Source organism: Alosa alosa, chromosome 9 (genome assembly GCF_017589495.1).
Source record: "Alosa alosa isolate M-15738 ecotype Scorff River chromosome 9, AALO_Geno_1.1, whole genome shotgun sequence".
Classification (NCBI taxonomy): domain Eukaryota; kingdom Metazoa; phylum Chordata; class Actinopteri; order Clupeiformes; family Clupeidae; genus Alosa; species Alosa alosa.
The window spans coordinates 25,533,655-25,549,655 of NC_063197.1; the positions used below are offsets into that span (position 1 = coordinate 25,533,655).

General features: G+C 44.9%; 1 protein-coding gene across 26 annotated transcripts in view; it reads left to right on the forward strand.

The window, feature by feature from the left end:
* The window catches only part of kif1aa (kinesin family member 1Aa), a 65,280-nt gene that overhangs the window by 35,656 nt on the left and 13,623 nt on the right, over positions 1-16,001 (forward strand). For 6 of the 26 annotated variants that reach the window (XM_048253405.1, XM_048253406.1, XM_048253416.1 and 3 more), the window contains 11 exons: positions 4,635-4,753; positions 5,224-5,309; positions 5,506-5,644; positions 5,877-6,039; positions 6,274-6,364; positions 6,602-6,720; positions 6,820-6,875; positions 8,858-8,966; positions 9,539-9,605; positions 9,779-9,863; positions 10,051-10,156. In XM_048253405.1, coding sequence (XP_048109362.1) covers positions 4,635-4,753; positions 5,224-5,309; positions 5,506-5,644; positions 5,877-6,039; positions 6,274-6,364; positions 6,602-6,720; positions 6,820-6,875; positions 8,858-8,966; positions 9,539-9,605; positions 9,779-9,863; positions 10,051-10,156 — 1,140 coding nt within the window. Of the gene's footprint in view, positions 1-1,177; positions 1,514-4,634; positions 4,754-5,202; positions 5,310-5,505; positions 5,660-5,876; positions 6,040-6,273; positions 6,365-6,601; positions 6,721-6,819; positions 6,876-8,857; positions 8,967-9,538; positions 9,606-9,778; positions 9,864-10,050; positions 10,157-13,526; positions 13,554-16,001 lie in introns of all 26 variants that reach the window. The other 20 variants (XM_048253389.1, XM_048253396.1, XM_048253398.1 and 17 more) reach the window with 9 other exon arrangements.

Here is a 16,001-nt window from a genome sequence, read left to right on the forward strand (position 1 = left end):
CATGCATGCTTTGGTAAGATTGTCAAATCAAATGCTTTAGAACTGGGATGCCCTAATTCCCTTTAGACGTACAACCCTTGAGATGTACAGTCCCTGAATGGCCGCATGCCACATTACAATATATTAATAATAATAGCTCATACTGACATATGAGTCTGGGAAGAGCCAAATGGGTTTAGGCAAGGTTGCAACTAAAAACTGTATAAGGGAAAACTCCCTCTGAAAAGAATGGGCTCACCTGCTCTAAACCTGTGAATGCCAAGTATGAAAACTAGGCTTTCAGAACATTCTCTGATACTTGCCGTGTGGTGTATTTGCTACTGTACGATAGGGTGCTTTGACATTGACAAAGGCCGTCTCCTCCCAGCAGCCACTGCAGAAAGGGGCTTACTGATGGCCTGCTTCCTCACAGGGCCCTGAGTGATAAGTGTTACGTTCGGCCGCTGTACGCAGCGCAGAGATCGGAGGCCATTAGGAGTGAGTGCTGGGCGGAGGCGCACTCTGCTGATGCTATTCGGTACCCCCTCGGGAAAGATGGATGAGAGAGAACACACACACACACACACACGCACACACAGACACACTTTAGGACATCGCTGTTGCTTTGGTGCACAAGCTATCAGTGGAGCGTGAAAATGGCTGCTACCTCTCTATACTCAGGTCACCTGTCTGTGATAATCATTACACTCTGTGTCCCTGGAATGTCTGAAGAAATCCCATTATGTCTGTCCAAAGATAAACAGCATGTCTGTAATGTCAGACTCTTTAGTGGACATGTGGCATACTATGCTATTATATAATCGATGGCCACATACTGACCATATTGACATTTCCTAGCTGATTTGTTAATCGAATTATCAATAGCTGTCAGACTCAGACTTGAGCTCGAATCCAAATTGTCTTTTTGAATTTAAAAATATTATAAAAATTATTTAAAAATATATAAAAGTTATTTACGGTCCCACAGCAGACTTCCTCACAAAGGGACTTGTGCTGCAGTGGGTGTGAAGTGGTCGCCCCCTTCCTCTCTTCGTCTAGACTTCAACCAGTGTTTGTCTCTCTATCTTGTTCTTACTAACCCTGGTCCACTTCCTCCTCCTCTCCTTTCCTCTCCCCCCATTTCCTCTTCCCTTTCCTTTCCCCTCTCCTCATCCCTCCATCTCTCTGGTGACACCAGAAACCCCATCTTCCACGCATGCATGAGTGAGCGCATGAGCGAGCCCACCCCCTCCCCCACCCTCTCCAACCCCAGCTCGGACATAACCGAGCTGGCCGACCCCTGGCGCCGGGGTTGGAGGGTGGAGGAGGAGGGGATGGAGGAGTTGGATGACCTGGACGATGATGATGGTGATATCTTTTTGGACGACCTGTGCTCGGAGTCGGGGGGAGAGGAGGAGGATGGTGATGAGGAGGTGGAGGAGGAGGAGGAGGAAGAGAGGGCGCTGTGCCCGCGCTCTGGCGAAGGCCCGGACCCTTTTTACGACCGCTCGCCCATATTCAGTGTAGTGGGAAGGTTGGTGAGGTTACGGGAGCATGCTGGAAGAGGAAACTAGCTCTTTCACACTGAGACGCAGGGCCTCCTTGTATGTCATATTCACACACACACACACACACACACACCTGCAAGCACCTACACGCACATGCTTGCATATTGTGGACACAGGATTTAGGCATTTACACACAACCTTGGTCATGCAAAACACTCATGCACTCATGCACATTAACGTAAAAAAATGACACTCAGAAGACCCATTTGCACCTACTGTAAACACAGTCTTCTACACCTCTTCAATGCATGCATTTCACACATGGCCTCTAAAAGCATACACTCCCCTTCACACAGCATATTCTCTCCATTGTCTTTCCTTTTGATGCAGTAGTGAGTGTACACGTGGGTGGGTGGAGACTGGGAGACTCCTTGATGGAGACCTAGACCATGTTAGTAATGTATGTTTTTTACAAGGCCATGTTTCCACCCGCTTGGAAAGGCTTCCTCCATACGACAGGCGATGGTCCTGCGTGCGAACGCCGGCCCTTTATAGTAGGGAAAGACAGATGACATCACTTGGAATGGCGACGGGATGTAGGAATCCGCCTCGTAGGGGCCAGGGCTACCAGCTCCCTCGCCTCTCATTTGGCTGCGCTCTCTTAAGGCATTTACGGGCCGCTCACACACGCAAGGTTCTCCGCGCTCGGAGAACGCAGCCCAAAGGCCAGCTCCTTTAAACTCCGTGCCCAAGCAGTCACACACCGACCACAGACACGACCGCAGCAGGGACATGCTTGTTCTCATACGCACACATAGAGAGTACGCATAAGGCCATACTCATATGTATGCTTTCTTGCGTGCAAAGACTGGCCCAAGGCTAGCTCCAAGACTGACCCAGGTATTGATCCAGAGCAGATGGAAGATCTCAATGCTGTTCACACCTTCTGCAGTTCTCTCTGAACCTGGTACATGAGAGAGATCGAAAGAGCTGCATAACGTGAGAACGGAACCTAATAAACACCAGTCTTTTTCTGATGCGTAAAACAGAGATTTTAACATATGAGGCAGCACATTTTGGAACGCTATTTGTTAGATTAGTGTACAGTTATGGTAGGCAGTTCCTTCAGAACAGATCAGAATAACAGATACTTAGCATGATGGCTAAGTGGAATGTGATTGCTCAGTCCATAATCATATCAGTCATATCAGTGCAATCACTGTTCCGTTATACTTTTGTCCTGGGATATCCTGCTAGGTAGATGGAAGAAAAAACACATTTAAATTGAATTGTGTGATGCACAGTAAGAATCACACTAACTCTCCTCAAAATCAAGTCTCTTTATCACACATAGTATCCCATCCAAATTGTTTGTGAGCACATACCTTGAGCTTTGTCTGTCACTGATTCACGCAGTTACACTGATTTGTATTTGGATGATTCTTAGTGAAATTAGATTGTTTATTTTTTGAATTGCGCACTTCATTTTTGCCAAGGTTTGTGCTTCACAGATTTCCGGTTGGCTTGTTGAGACTTAACACTATGACATTCGTAAGAAAGGCTACTTCCCTTTAAACTTGTTGAGATGTCTACTATAGTCACCTCTTCTTGCTCATGGCATGAATGGTCTGTGAATCCAAACATACGATTCATCCAATGAATCGGTTCTTTTTCTGTGGTGATTCAGGGAGACTGTTATCTCAAGTTGAAAGAGCTGGTTTTCTATTGCAGCTGACTCTACCAGGCATGCCAGAGCACATTCTCTTTTCTTATCATTTTGTTTTTGTCAAATTTGACATTTTGAGTAATTGGCTTTCACCGTTGCATAAACTTGCACTTGCGCACAGTAGCACAACAGTTGGTCTGGAAGGTGTGTTTATGATTTCTGGTTTCATCATTTTATTCATTTATTTATTTTCTTAAACATACTTGGAACTGTCAGCAGTGATGATTGAATTGTATCTGTGGTCTGTATTTCGCATAATTTCCTTCTAATTTTGTTTTGAGTCGATAAGCCTAATGCTATTTTAGTTTGACTTTTTTGATCCTGAGCATGCCCTCTTTGCACCTCACCAATCTTGTCTTACGCCTCCTCACTCCTTTCCCTTTAAATGTGTACCCTCATTGGCCTCTGGGAAATGCAGTCCTCAATAACAACACATTTACAGTACATCAGGTCAGAAAGTAAAGGGTTTCAACATGATGACAAACTGAAAAGCAAAGCAGAGTCAATGCTCCTAACTTCAAATATTCCATCAAGAATGAAATAACTCACAGAAAGAGTCATAGGAGCTGCTTATTGTGTTGGTCTATTGTCAGGATATGTCATCTATAATTAACAACTAATTATGTAGGCTTGTGACTGTAGGGTAAAGGCCATCATATTTAAACTAATTAACTGTCTCAATTCAATTTATGATTTTGTGTAATCTATAACGGCACTCTTAAATCTACTTTGCCATTTCATGTTTGGTAGGTTTCTTATTTCCCAGACAATACTATTAATGCAGATGGCTAAAAGAGTCAGTCATTCTTTACAAAATTGTCAGCTGGCCCGATATCAGAGTCCTGGACTAATATGTGTGCACAAAACTTGTGTTAGAATTGAGGCATTGTTGTCTCATGGAAGTTACTAAAGTTTAGTCTCAAAAGTAAGCTTTTGGTAAAAACATGTGAACACAACATACACACACAAAACACACAATACACAATAAAAACATACACATACTAATGCATACAAACAGACATTGGACCCCAACATCACATGGCTGCCCATAAGAGTGTAGTCTTCTCTCACCCCCATGCTCCTAAACCTCACCAGAGCCTTAAACGATATGATGACCATGCTCAGAGTAGAGGTCCTCTATGTGTGAGGTCAGAATAAACCCAGCTTGTGTTGCTGCCCAGAGCAGTCATGGCCACCGTGAGAGTCGTCCCAGCTTTTCAGTTCAGTTGCTTTTGCCGGCTTGGTGTCGTGTTTGTTTGTCCAGTGCTATGTTTGTGTGTTTGTCTGGAAAAACCTGCTGATTTTGGTTGTGCTCCATCTTTTGTTCTTCCCTCCCCATTTCTACCACTTTCTTTCCTTTATCTTTCTTCCTTTCTTTCTTTCCCTCTTTCTCTGTCTCTCATCCTTTCTTTCTTTCTCAGGGCCTTTGTGTATCTGAGTAACCTGCTGTACCCGGTGCCTCTGGTGCACCGCGTGGCCATTGTCAGTGAGAAGGGCGAGGTGAAGGGCTTCCTCAGGGTGGCAGTACAAGCCATCTCAGGTAACATCCGACCCCAGAGGTCACCACCTGTCCTCTGGTAGTGAGAGAGCAAGATGTCCTTGGGGCTGTGTGTGTATATGTGTGTATGTGTTACGTAACTGGTCCTTGTAAAACTACTATATGTGTTTTAATAAGCTAATATAAGCTGTGTCTGTGAAATGTCTCTTGAAATAAAGTGAGCATTAAATCTATAATGATCAGACATAATATTTTTCAGGACCCAATAACTTAGGGCAACAAAACAGGGTTGTCCCTTTAAAGCATGATGGTCTTTATAAACCATATACCAGTGTGTGTGTGTGTGTGTGTGTGTGTGTGAGTGTGTGAGTGTGCAGACACATATATATGAATATGTAGGGGTGGGTGGCTGGTTGTGAATGGATGAGTGTGGGTGGTTTTGTTAACTAAAGGAAGGGGAGAGTGGTACTTCTAGAGGAAGTGAAGTGAAGGCGCTCTGTGTTTTCCTCCAGCCGATGAGGAGGCTCCAGACTATGGCTCCGGAGTCAGGCAGTCAGGTACTGCTAAGATCTCCTTTGAGGACCAGCAGTTTGAGAAGGTAGGGTCAGCACCTACATCAGACAAGTGCTGAAACACGCCTACACAAGATTGTATGACCTCATTTGAACATATGAAAAAATGAGACCATATATGATTGCATGTCCTCATGTCCTGAATTTTATAATTATTTTACAGTTAATAATTTAATGTAAATATTGATACGTATTTACCTGATTTATCTTGTTTTTTGGCAGTTCCAGACCGAGTCGTGTCCACTGGTGGGTCTGTCTCGGACAGGCGTATCCCAGGAGGAGTTACGCATTGTAGAGGGGGAGGGGCAGAACTCAGAGATGGGCCCTTCAGCAGATGAGGTCAACAATAACACCTGTGCAGGTGAACACACTGGAGGTAGCTTATGCATGTCCCATACAAAGACAATAGAGTGATGGATGCAAAGCTTAATGTAGGATGTATTAATATTGAAATATTGATTGATTGATTTGTAATGATGGTATTAGCTTGTCATCCATCCATGGTTATTGTCATTCCATTTCATTGTAGCTTTCCATATCCCATCACATAAAGTATTCCCAGTTTCACACTCTGTCTGATGTCCCTACTGCAGCCAATCCAGATGAACTGGAGAACCCTCTAAAGGCAGGCCTTGAGGGGCCTCTGGAAGGGGCCATGGAGCATTTGAGGATTGGGAATGTCTTCACCTTCAGGGTCACTGTGCTTCAGGCCTCCAGTATCTCTGCGGAGTATGCCGACATCTTTTGCCAGTTCAAGTAAGCTACTGCCACTCCTCAGAGAAATGTTGATTTGACTTGAAGTTAGTGGGCAGTTACATCCATATGATGCACAATGTTTCCTTTAAGTTAATCACCAATTATATGAAGACTCTGGTGGAAGACAATTGTAAATCATCTATAATGCATATATTAATAAGATTGATAAATGCATATATTATCATATTATCGTTTGGTTGTTTGACTGTTATTTTGATGCTGACCCTTTGAAAGCTTTATACACCGGCATGATGAGGCATTCAGCACCGAACCTCTGAAGAATACAGGTCGTGGGCCCCCTCTAGGATTTTACCATGTGCAGAATGTAAGTATTACAGAAGAGAGTACAGTAATTTGCTTGGGTATAAGCCGCAGGACTAATAGTTGGGAAATTATGGTAGCTTTTTGACAAGGTTATGATGGCAATTAAGTGTGGATTATATGAATATGTTCAAAGATTTTCACAATGAGCTTGTCTAGCCTTGTGAGAAAACACATAAAAGCATTTTATCAGAGAGGGTTGAAGCTAATCAGTGATCTTTGATTTTATCTCTGTCTACAGATTGCAGTCGAGGTTACCAAGTCATTTGTGGAGTACATTAAGACACAGCCCATTGTGTTTGAGGTGTTTGGCCACTATCAGAAACAGCCCTTCCCACCACTGTGCAAAGACCTTATCAGGTACAATAGATAGCAAATATGTTTTTTTTTTTTATCATATCTGAAGGTGCAATATGAAACGTACAGATGGTAAGTTTTTTTGTTCTTTATCAATGGCAGCCCTCTTCGCCCGAGCAGAAGACAATTTCCACGGGTGATGCCTCTCTCCAAACCAGGTAAACAAACTGTATAAATGAGATGCAGAAAAAATACCAGTGCCTACTGATGTTTTCACTTAACCATAATTTACTTCCAAGGTTTCAGATAGACAATCATTGTACGTTGTATGGAAAAACACAGCCTTTTGTTTTGTGTTGTCTTGTTGTTTGTTTATATGTTGCCCATGTTTTCAAGGTGATGGCTGAGATCATCCAGTAACTCACATTCACATTCTGTTGGGGGTTGACCCATTGTAGTGTTCCGTTGCTTGTCTGCATGTACTGTATGTGTATGAATATTGTGTGTGTGTGTGTGTGTGTGGGTGCGCAGAGGCAGACAAAGACACCCCGTCCGACCAAGAGAAGACGCTGGAGCTCATTCGCTACCTGGTGCCTGAGGTATTCAACGGGGTGCTGGTGGACTCGCTGTCGTGCCACGCCCTGTCTGCGGCCGGGGTGGCCGCCTCATTCATCTGTGAGATGGAGGAGCGGGCAAGCCTGCCGGCTCCGCCACTCTCTATCTGTTCAGTCATTAAGGCACAGAAGCCGGGTCGGTACCACCCCAGTGTGCCAAGCCAGAACCAAAGCCCTGAAACTGGACCTTAGCATTTAGCCATCTTAGCATTCTGCGCCTCAAAATTTGATTAGCATTATCTCAGTGTCCTTTTCATACTCAGATAAGGGACTATTACTTTGTTTTTTTGCTGAATTCTGTCAAAATCAAAAGGGACTAACAGAATTCATAGTTCTCAATTATACTGAGACCAATGCTGAAGCTTTTTGTATTTGTCAGATGATTTTTCATCAAACACATTATCATTTATCTTAATGCACAAAAAGAGTGGTAAACTTTTAAAATAAAATAAAATAATAAAATAAAAATAAAATATTTTTTTGAAGATGAACAGTTCTGTAGTGATAAATGCGCTATAATAGTTGTGCCTTTATGTTGTATGTTCCTTTATGTATGTATGTTGTACAGTAGTTGTGAGAATAGTGGTGCATGTAATGCTAATAATAGCAGCTAATACTAGAGTAAGAAACAAAAGCTGCCATGGAACTCCAGCTCTTTGAGAATGGTTTCAGGGCTTCGGTCAGGCTCAGCTCTTATGTGTCTTGAGTGCTCATCTACGACTTTCCCCCTCAGTTTCTCCTTTGAACGCTTCATCAAATGGACATGTGGCCTTAGAGCATAAAAAGACTTCCAAAGAAAACCCATCAATTTCACTGAGAAATGACTGAAAACAACACGCCAACGAATATATGTCTATAGAGTGAATGTGTTCAAAATCAGACTTTGATCCAATGCATGTGTCTGAATCCTTGACTGCTGTCTCTCAATCACAGTTAAAAATGTTTACTTGCAGTAATCCCTTCACATTGACTTCCTTCAAAGGCTCTAAAAGGGCACTTTACGATTTAAGTTGTTGCAATGTGTCATTAACCATCTGTTTTCACTTTATAAGTTATATGTGGATCAATATTAATATACTCTTAATATAGTCTTAATATAGAATACAAGTCTTAATATAGTTGATAATACTGATCTGTTATCATGATGGCTAATTTAGCGTTAATTATCGGTGGGCCTTTATACAGCAGTGGTCAGAGAGAAGGGATTGCTGCAGTAGCACATGTGTGAGATCCTATGGCAGGTGTCCTGACTAAAGGTTTTCCTTCTCCACTGGACCCTGGTCTTCCTGACTTCCTGTTCCGCTCTAACACTGACGTCCCTCTCTTCCAGCCTCTCGTGGTGTTTCACTCACCGCTGGTCTCCACTCCCCTGTCCTGCCATGCTACGCCACCTCTCTAGTGATTAATGCTCTCTTTTTTTACCTCTCTCCCCTTTTTCTTTTATTTCTTTTTTATTCCTTGATTCTCTCTCTCTGGCTTTCTCTTTTTCTCTCTCTTGTCTATCTTCCTGTCCATCTCTCTCTCTCTCTCTCTCTCTCTCTTTATATCCCTCTCTCCTTCTCTCTCTCTCTTTTTTTCTCTCACAGTCCCTGCCACCAAACTGACGGCGCTGACCCGTCCGACTGCAGGGCCCTGCCACTGTAAATACGACCTCATGGTGTTCTTTGAGATCTGCGAGCTGGAGGCCAACGGAGAGTGAGTGTCCAGTCCACCCAGACAGCATCTTCGCCCACGGGCCTCATGGGGCCTCGTCCCTCCGCCTGTCAGATGGAGATAAAAATGACCGCGCCACTGCGGCTTAAAGGGGAGGAGCAGTGCTACAGCTCCTTCTCGGTGGAAAGGCCCGTGGAAATTGATGCGGTCGTTCCAGTCAAGCAGCAGTCAATACCTCAATCCGAACGTCTGCTATCGATTTTTACATTTAGCTGATGGCAAGATCATGCGACGCGGTCTGCAAAATGCAATTTAAGTAGCGGCTCAAATCGAAAGCCTAACGTATGTCCCTGGGCAGGGTCTGCTTATTGATTGGAGCAGTGAAGGAGTGGGAGATGATTGCGTATTATGCCAGCGATCAGGCCTTGATTACGGGTAAACTCATGAATTAATAGCGAAGGAAGCCAGACCTGTAGAGTGACAGTGTAGAGGTGATATATGCTGATGACCTCGCTCTGTCCTCTAGTGTAGAGAGGAGATATATGCTGATGACCTCTCTCTCTGTCCTCTAGTGTAGAGGAGATATATGCTGATGACCTCTCTCTCTCTTCCAGCTACATCCCAGCGGTGGTGGACCACAGAGGAGGGATGCCCTGCCACGGAAACTTCTTGCTCCACCAGGTACCCAATACTAACAGCCACAGTTCAAATCAAATAAGGTTATCATATGTGCTGTTCATTTTCAAATTCCAAATTCAAATTCCAAATTGGCAAGTTTTCGCGAGTTGCCTCCTGCAGGTACACGTATGTACATATGTTTTTTTCTCTCCCTTATGTCTTTTTTTGATAAAAAGGGTATCCAGAGGAGAATCACAGTGACAATCGTACATGAGACAGGGGGTGATATTGAGTGGAAGGAGGTCCGTGAGCTGGTTGTGGGTGAGTCTGTCTATCAACCCTCCGAGTACTGCTGCATTAACTTACATACAAGCTCTCCATCCCGCTTCACTGTCCATCTCAGAATGTGTGGAATACAAATGGATCGTGGTCGGTCAAGTGAAATTCCACTACATGTCTGTTCATTCAGTGTTCATTCTAATTCTGGCCTCTACCCCTCATTTTTTAGGGCGCATCCGCAACACACCAGAGGCAGACGAGACCATCATCGACCCCAACATCCTGTCACTCAATATCCTGGCTGCAGGATACATCCGACCCACGCAAGATGACAGGTGAGCCTCTCAACAATGTAGGCAGAGCACAAATGGAAGACACAAGTCAACGGTTTGATCTGTTTTCATACAACATGGGAATATCCATGTATTGATTTCTCAAGCACAGGAGGTTTTCTTTTAAAAAGAGAACTGTAGTCAGACAAAACAAACAGCATGAGATATTTCAGAGTCCGATTTCCATGGAGACAGCAGAATAGTTCTGTGTGAATGCCAGTAAGAATCATGTTCACTCCATGGCAAAAATCAATTGAAATGCATCACTTTTCAGAGCACATACTGTACTTCTGATTACTCATCTGGAGAAAAATATTATGCATTTGAGAAAGTACTGAATGTGTTCCTGCCAGATAATGTTGTTTTGTTTATACCAGTGATTTTGTATTGAAGATTGAGAACCATTTCAAAGTCAACTCACATACAGAGGTTCTGTTTGAATTTGACCCTTTCCCCAACACACCACACCCACAGCGAAGTGTATATAAAAGCCACGCAATGCCTCTCACCTCTCACTCCAGCTCTTGGCTCATGCCATTAAAACCGTACCCACCCCTCAAGCAGTTGTTGGCTGAGAGTGCCACTATTTATTGGAAGTGCCACTTCGTAGCAGATTGCCCCATCACTTTGTCCAAGGCTTTTGCCGTGTTAGGGGCCTGGCATTTGATCAGAGCATTGGGGGCTCTGGTCCCCTCTGACAAAAACAGCACGCCATGCCCCCTCTGTTCAAAAGCGCCAGGGTCTCTGCCAGGGTCTTGGTGTGGTGGCAGGGAAGGACATCGCCAGTAACCCATAAAAGGCTGAATTCACAGGCGTGCTGCTGGAGAAGGGGCTGCCGCTGCCAACTTTCCTAAGAAATTAAACGTCTGCTCCTTTTGAACATTTTTATGTACGCACCTAACACAAGCGCCCGCCATAACCTGCTTATATGTAGCTCAGTCCAGGACTGACAGCTAGTGGTTTGCAAGCTCTCTGTTGGCGACGGCAGAGCTTGGGGCAAGACATTCCCACTCAACTGCCTGTGACCTGCAGGTGGCTCATGCTGCTGATGTGGACTTGGCAGCTCTGTCCACAATTTGAACTGTCACCTTCCCTGGGTAGTGTGTTACCCCGATAGTTTCCTTTTGTCACCTCAAAAAGGTTTTTAAGAGCTTATTAGGTGTTGCTAATGCTATTAGTTGGTTCTCTAATTCTCTAATGTGAGCCTCCATCATGGTGTATGATGAGGTTGGGGTTACACACACACACACACAAACACACACACACACACACACTCACACACAGACACACACACTGGGTCTCTTGAAGAGGGATTGGAGTGCTCCTGCATTGAATGACTGCTAAGAGGCTGCTGCATGGCACCCATAGCTGAGGCTATGGATAAGGAACCACTTCAGATGCTTCGGCGATGGCCAGCTTGACTGATAGACAGACTGAACTTGTGCAGATATTTTTTTAAAGTATTTCTTTGATTCATTTTTTTTCTTTTTCCTCACATCAGTTCTCAGCAATCCCCCTCCATGCAACAGAAGCTTTGCAAACACTATGTGGTTCTATCAGTCAAGATGTAGGAGGTCACATGCACAAGATGGTCACCAGTATAAAGTCTAAACATACAATTAGAGAACAGTAACTGTTGAGCACCTCTGCCAAAATATTTTCTTGTTTGTTTCTCTTGTATTTAACATTATTTTCAAGATGAATGTCTTGTTTTATTTTGTTTGCTACGTTTGGACGTTGTCACCTTTATGCTGGCTTTGCGACCCTCCCCTTTGGTGCCTGTTTGCGCTGTGTATGTGTCGTTGATCATTCCACCCCTCATCTCTGTCATTGCCACCACACACACACACACACACCTGCATTAGTATCATCTCCACGTGTGCTTTCCATCAGCACACTCACCACCATCAATCTGCCTTGGCTACACTCTCTACTAATCCAGCTGTCACTCTGGCTCATCACAGTGATATGTCGGCCGGATGCCACATGTCACAAGGACGTCAGAGTGAAACACCCATTGCATGCCCTGGCATCACATTCAAGACAACACGAAACACCCCCGAAAATCAGGTCAAACAGGGCACAGCACCTGTGTTTGATTGGGCATCCGACACCCCGATGAAACCGACACCACTAATGCCCGACACTGTGGCTGAAAAATAAGGCCATCGATGTAAGCCATGATGAGCTCAGCTGTGATCTCACCCCTTTCATCCCCTCACTGACCCAGGAACAGTTTTTCCGATAAAAGCGCATGAGTCACCTCCCAACCACCCCCTACCACTCTACTCCCCCCACACACCTCCAACCTCCCGTCCCAGCTGAATAATGAAGGACCCTCCAAAACGGCCGTAACATTTTTATGTAGATCAGTGCGGAACATTGATTTATGGTCAAGTTTCCCCCATCATGAAGTCATGAATCTCTGGTATGGGGTCTTCCTCTATCATCTGAGTGACTAATGTTAAATGGAGCATAAATGATGGTAATGTGGAATGGAAATGGAAAACAGTTTGCTTTAAATGTTGTGGCCAGTATGGAGGTTCTCAATGCCAAGAATTTCACTGAGGAGACTCCCAGTCACTGGCCCCAGTCAAACATGCACCCTTATAATGTATATGGTGCATCACAAATTCGATAACGGAATTCATAACGAAATACAAAAGGGACTAATGTAGATGCCGTTTTAAGTGCATGGAATGATACCAGCAATATCCAAACGCATTCACCCCACACTGGTACCATGTCATTCCTCCTTTTAGGAGCATGTCCAAAAGCTGACCCACACTCTACCACGTGATCTCTCACCGTCTCTCCTTACTGGAAAGTGCTTCGAACAGCAACATGACTCAGTACAGCCATAGCATGACACACGTTACCATAAAATCACATCACGTCAACATGGCACCAGCGTTACATACCCTAACCTCAGTCAGTATTGGTGATTACTGTCAGTATTATCAGTAGACCAGCTTCTTCTTCAATACCAGCCAACATCCTGGAGAACAGTCCTGGACAATAATCCAGTGTCCAGTCACCAATCTCCCCCATGTTATTTGCCCTGTGACCTCCTCTCTGATGGTGCAACCACTCTTGCTTACCGCCCCGCTGCCCCCATCCACCATGCCTTCAACCTGGGTCCTCTGGCCACCGCAAAGGAACAATGAAGAAGATGGGAGCACAGGCCTGTGCAGAGGTGCATTCGGTCGCCCTTGAGCCAAAATGGCTTCCGTTGTAGGCAGACTGATGTGAGTCTCTGTCTTTGAGGACCTCTGCACAGCCCTGCGTCTCTCCACCACTAAGGACCTGCTGACTCTTGACATTTCTCTCCCTACCAGTCCACTAACGGAATGTTTGTTTTGTGTTTTCGCAGACAGTTTCTTGATTCGGACATGCCTAGGTATATTTATTATGATTTTTTACATCCGCTCCTCTCTCACCCTGTTTACTTAGATACAGTAGCTACACATCTTTTGTTTTCTTTTTTTCCCCATTCATGTGTCTTTTTGGTCTGCAAATCACTGAAATCCTTCTCATCGTCTCCCTCCTGTTGTCTGTTTGGGCTCTGTGGATCATCTGTTAGTCACTTCCTTTGGTCTCCCCCTTCATGTCCTACTCTTCCTACAATGTGATGGAGAATTTCTGTGGCTCCCTTTGTGATAGCATTTGTGTGTCTTTTCTGAGTGTGTGTGTGTGTGTGTGTGTGTGTGTGTGTGTGTGTGTGTGTGTGTGTGTGTGTGAATGCGCGCCCCTATGGATTGTGTGTGTGTGTGTGTGTGTCGGTGTGTGCCTTTATAGATTATGTGTGTTTGTCTCTGTGTTTGTGTATGTTGCCATGGGGTTTAAGTTGAACATTAGCAGAAGCTGCATGGCTCGCTTTGGCTTTGTCTGGCTATTTTGTTTTTTTGTATGTCGCTGGAGGTGTTGCGGACGCCAGCATTAGTTTCATTTCAATAACTTCAAAAAGAACTTGATAACAAACCATAGGATACGTACAGTACTGTATCTCCGTGTATATCCTGCAGAAGAGTTTCCTACAATGTTCTTGAATTGTAGTGTAACCAGATCAGGGCCATAATGCATTGCAGCTACACACCACAACCAGGAAAAAGCCGCCCCCGGCAGCACACAAGTTGAGTCACTCCCTTCAGCTGCCTTGCCACGGTCACTGGTATGCTCAAGTGAACTTTATGGACGCTTTCTCGCAGGCTCCCCAACCTGTGGCTGATGCCTTCATGATTACACACTCCCCTCTTTGTACCTGCCCGCGTGTGTTTCTCCTCCACCAGCTGCGTTTCCACCGCGCGGGGCCAACGTCGGCATCAGCCGCTGGAGCCGGTCGCAGGTGATTGAAAGGCGCCTCGCAAAGCACTGAACTGTGGATTACAGGTTGCAGCTGGGGAGTGGGAGAGACGCACAAAGGGCCCGACGCTCAGTGAGCACACAGGTCTTGACCTTGCTGTTTTATGTTGAAGTCATCCATCATAATCCAGACTGCCTTGTGTCCCTTTTGGTTTTTTTTTTTTAATGATTATTTTGGCCTATAGAGGGCAGTAGTGATTCAGCTTGACACAAAGCAAGGCCAATAGAAGTCCTCGTCAGTCTGGAGGCTGCTGTTTTTGTGTGAACTCTCACTGTGCGCATCAGTATTTCGATTGGCATTTTTATGGGTCTGAGCTACACTTGAATGTGCGTCTCTGTTTCTCTGGAACTGTGCAGGGTTTCAGTGGGACTGTTTCAGGTCGCTGTCTCTGTTTTGTGTGAACTTTTACGGGATGTACATAGAAACAAGCAAATAAAGGGGAGGGGGGTGGACTAGGAGAAACCAAACAGTAGAACCCCTCTGTGGGGATCAGGATCAAAATCTCTCCCACTGGACCCCCTACTTACGCAATCTGAAAGGTTGATTTTGGGGAAACAAAGCTGTGTCCAAGTTCTGGACTCACAAAAAAAGGTCCTCCCTCACTCCTTACGAAGCTTCTTCTACGCAGTGTTCTCATACAGTGACACATAGTGTCACTCTGGCTGGAGGTGTGCCAGAGAGAGAAGAAAAAAAGAGAGGAAAAGAAAAAAAAAGAGAGAGAACTAGAAAAAAAGAAAGAACAGCCCCTCCGCCAGTGTTGCGAACACAAATGGTGTTCGTAAAGGAACACTTCATTTACAGTATCCTCGCTGGCAGGCGAGGCATAGCCCAGAGCGTTAAAGTGTAATCCATGGAACGATTACCTCAGCGGTAGCGTTTTCCTCCTCCGAACACACTCCTGTGCTGCTGCTGCTGCTGCTGCTACAAAGAAGAAGAAAAAAAAAAATAGAAAAAAAGTTTCTTCTCTCATTTATGCTACGGTGTGAGTGAGCCGAACACTCCAAAAACAAATGTTTCCTCGCATGTTTTGCCAAGAGCATGACTTTCGCCTGGATTCTTGGATTTAGAAAAGTGGTGGAAGAAAGGGGGGGAAATGAGAGGAGGGGTAGTGGGGGAAACAACTGATTGAAAATGTGCAAAGGGAGAGAAGCCTTCTCCAAGTGCCTGAGGGGAAGATTGGGAGGCTTCCTTGAACTCCCATAGACCTGTGTTAGTTCCTCTTTTTCCCTCTCCCACTTTCTTCTCTCTCTCTTTTTCTCCATCTCTCCTTCTCTATGACTGGTGCGTGAGTGGTGGGATGGGATGAGAGGAAGGGTGAGGTCTTGTCTTCACTGAAGCGTCCCCTCTCCTCCCACAGATACAGCTGCACCCCCAAATTCTATTAGTCTTCTACTCGCCTTCCTCTCACCTTCTCTGCCTCTCTTTCTCTCTCCCTCTCTTTCTCTCTATTTTTCTCTCTTTCTCCATCTCTCTTTCTCTCTCCCT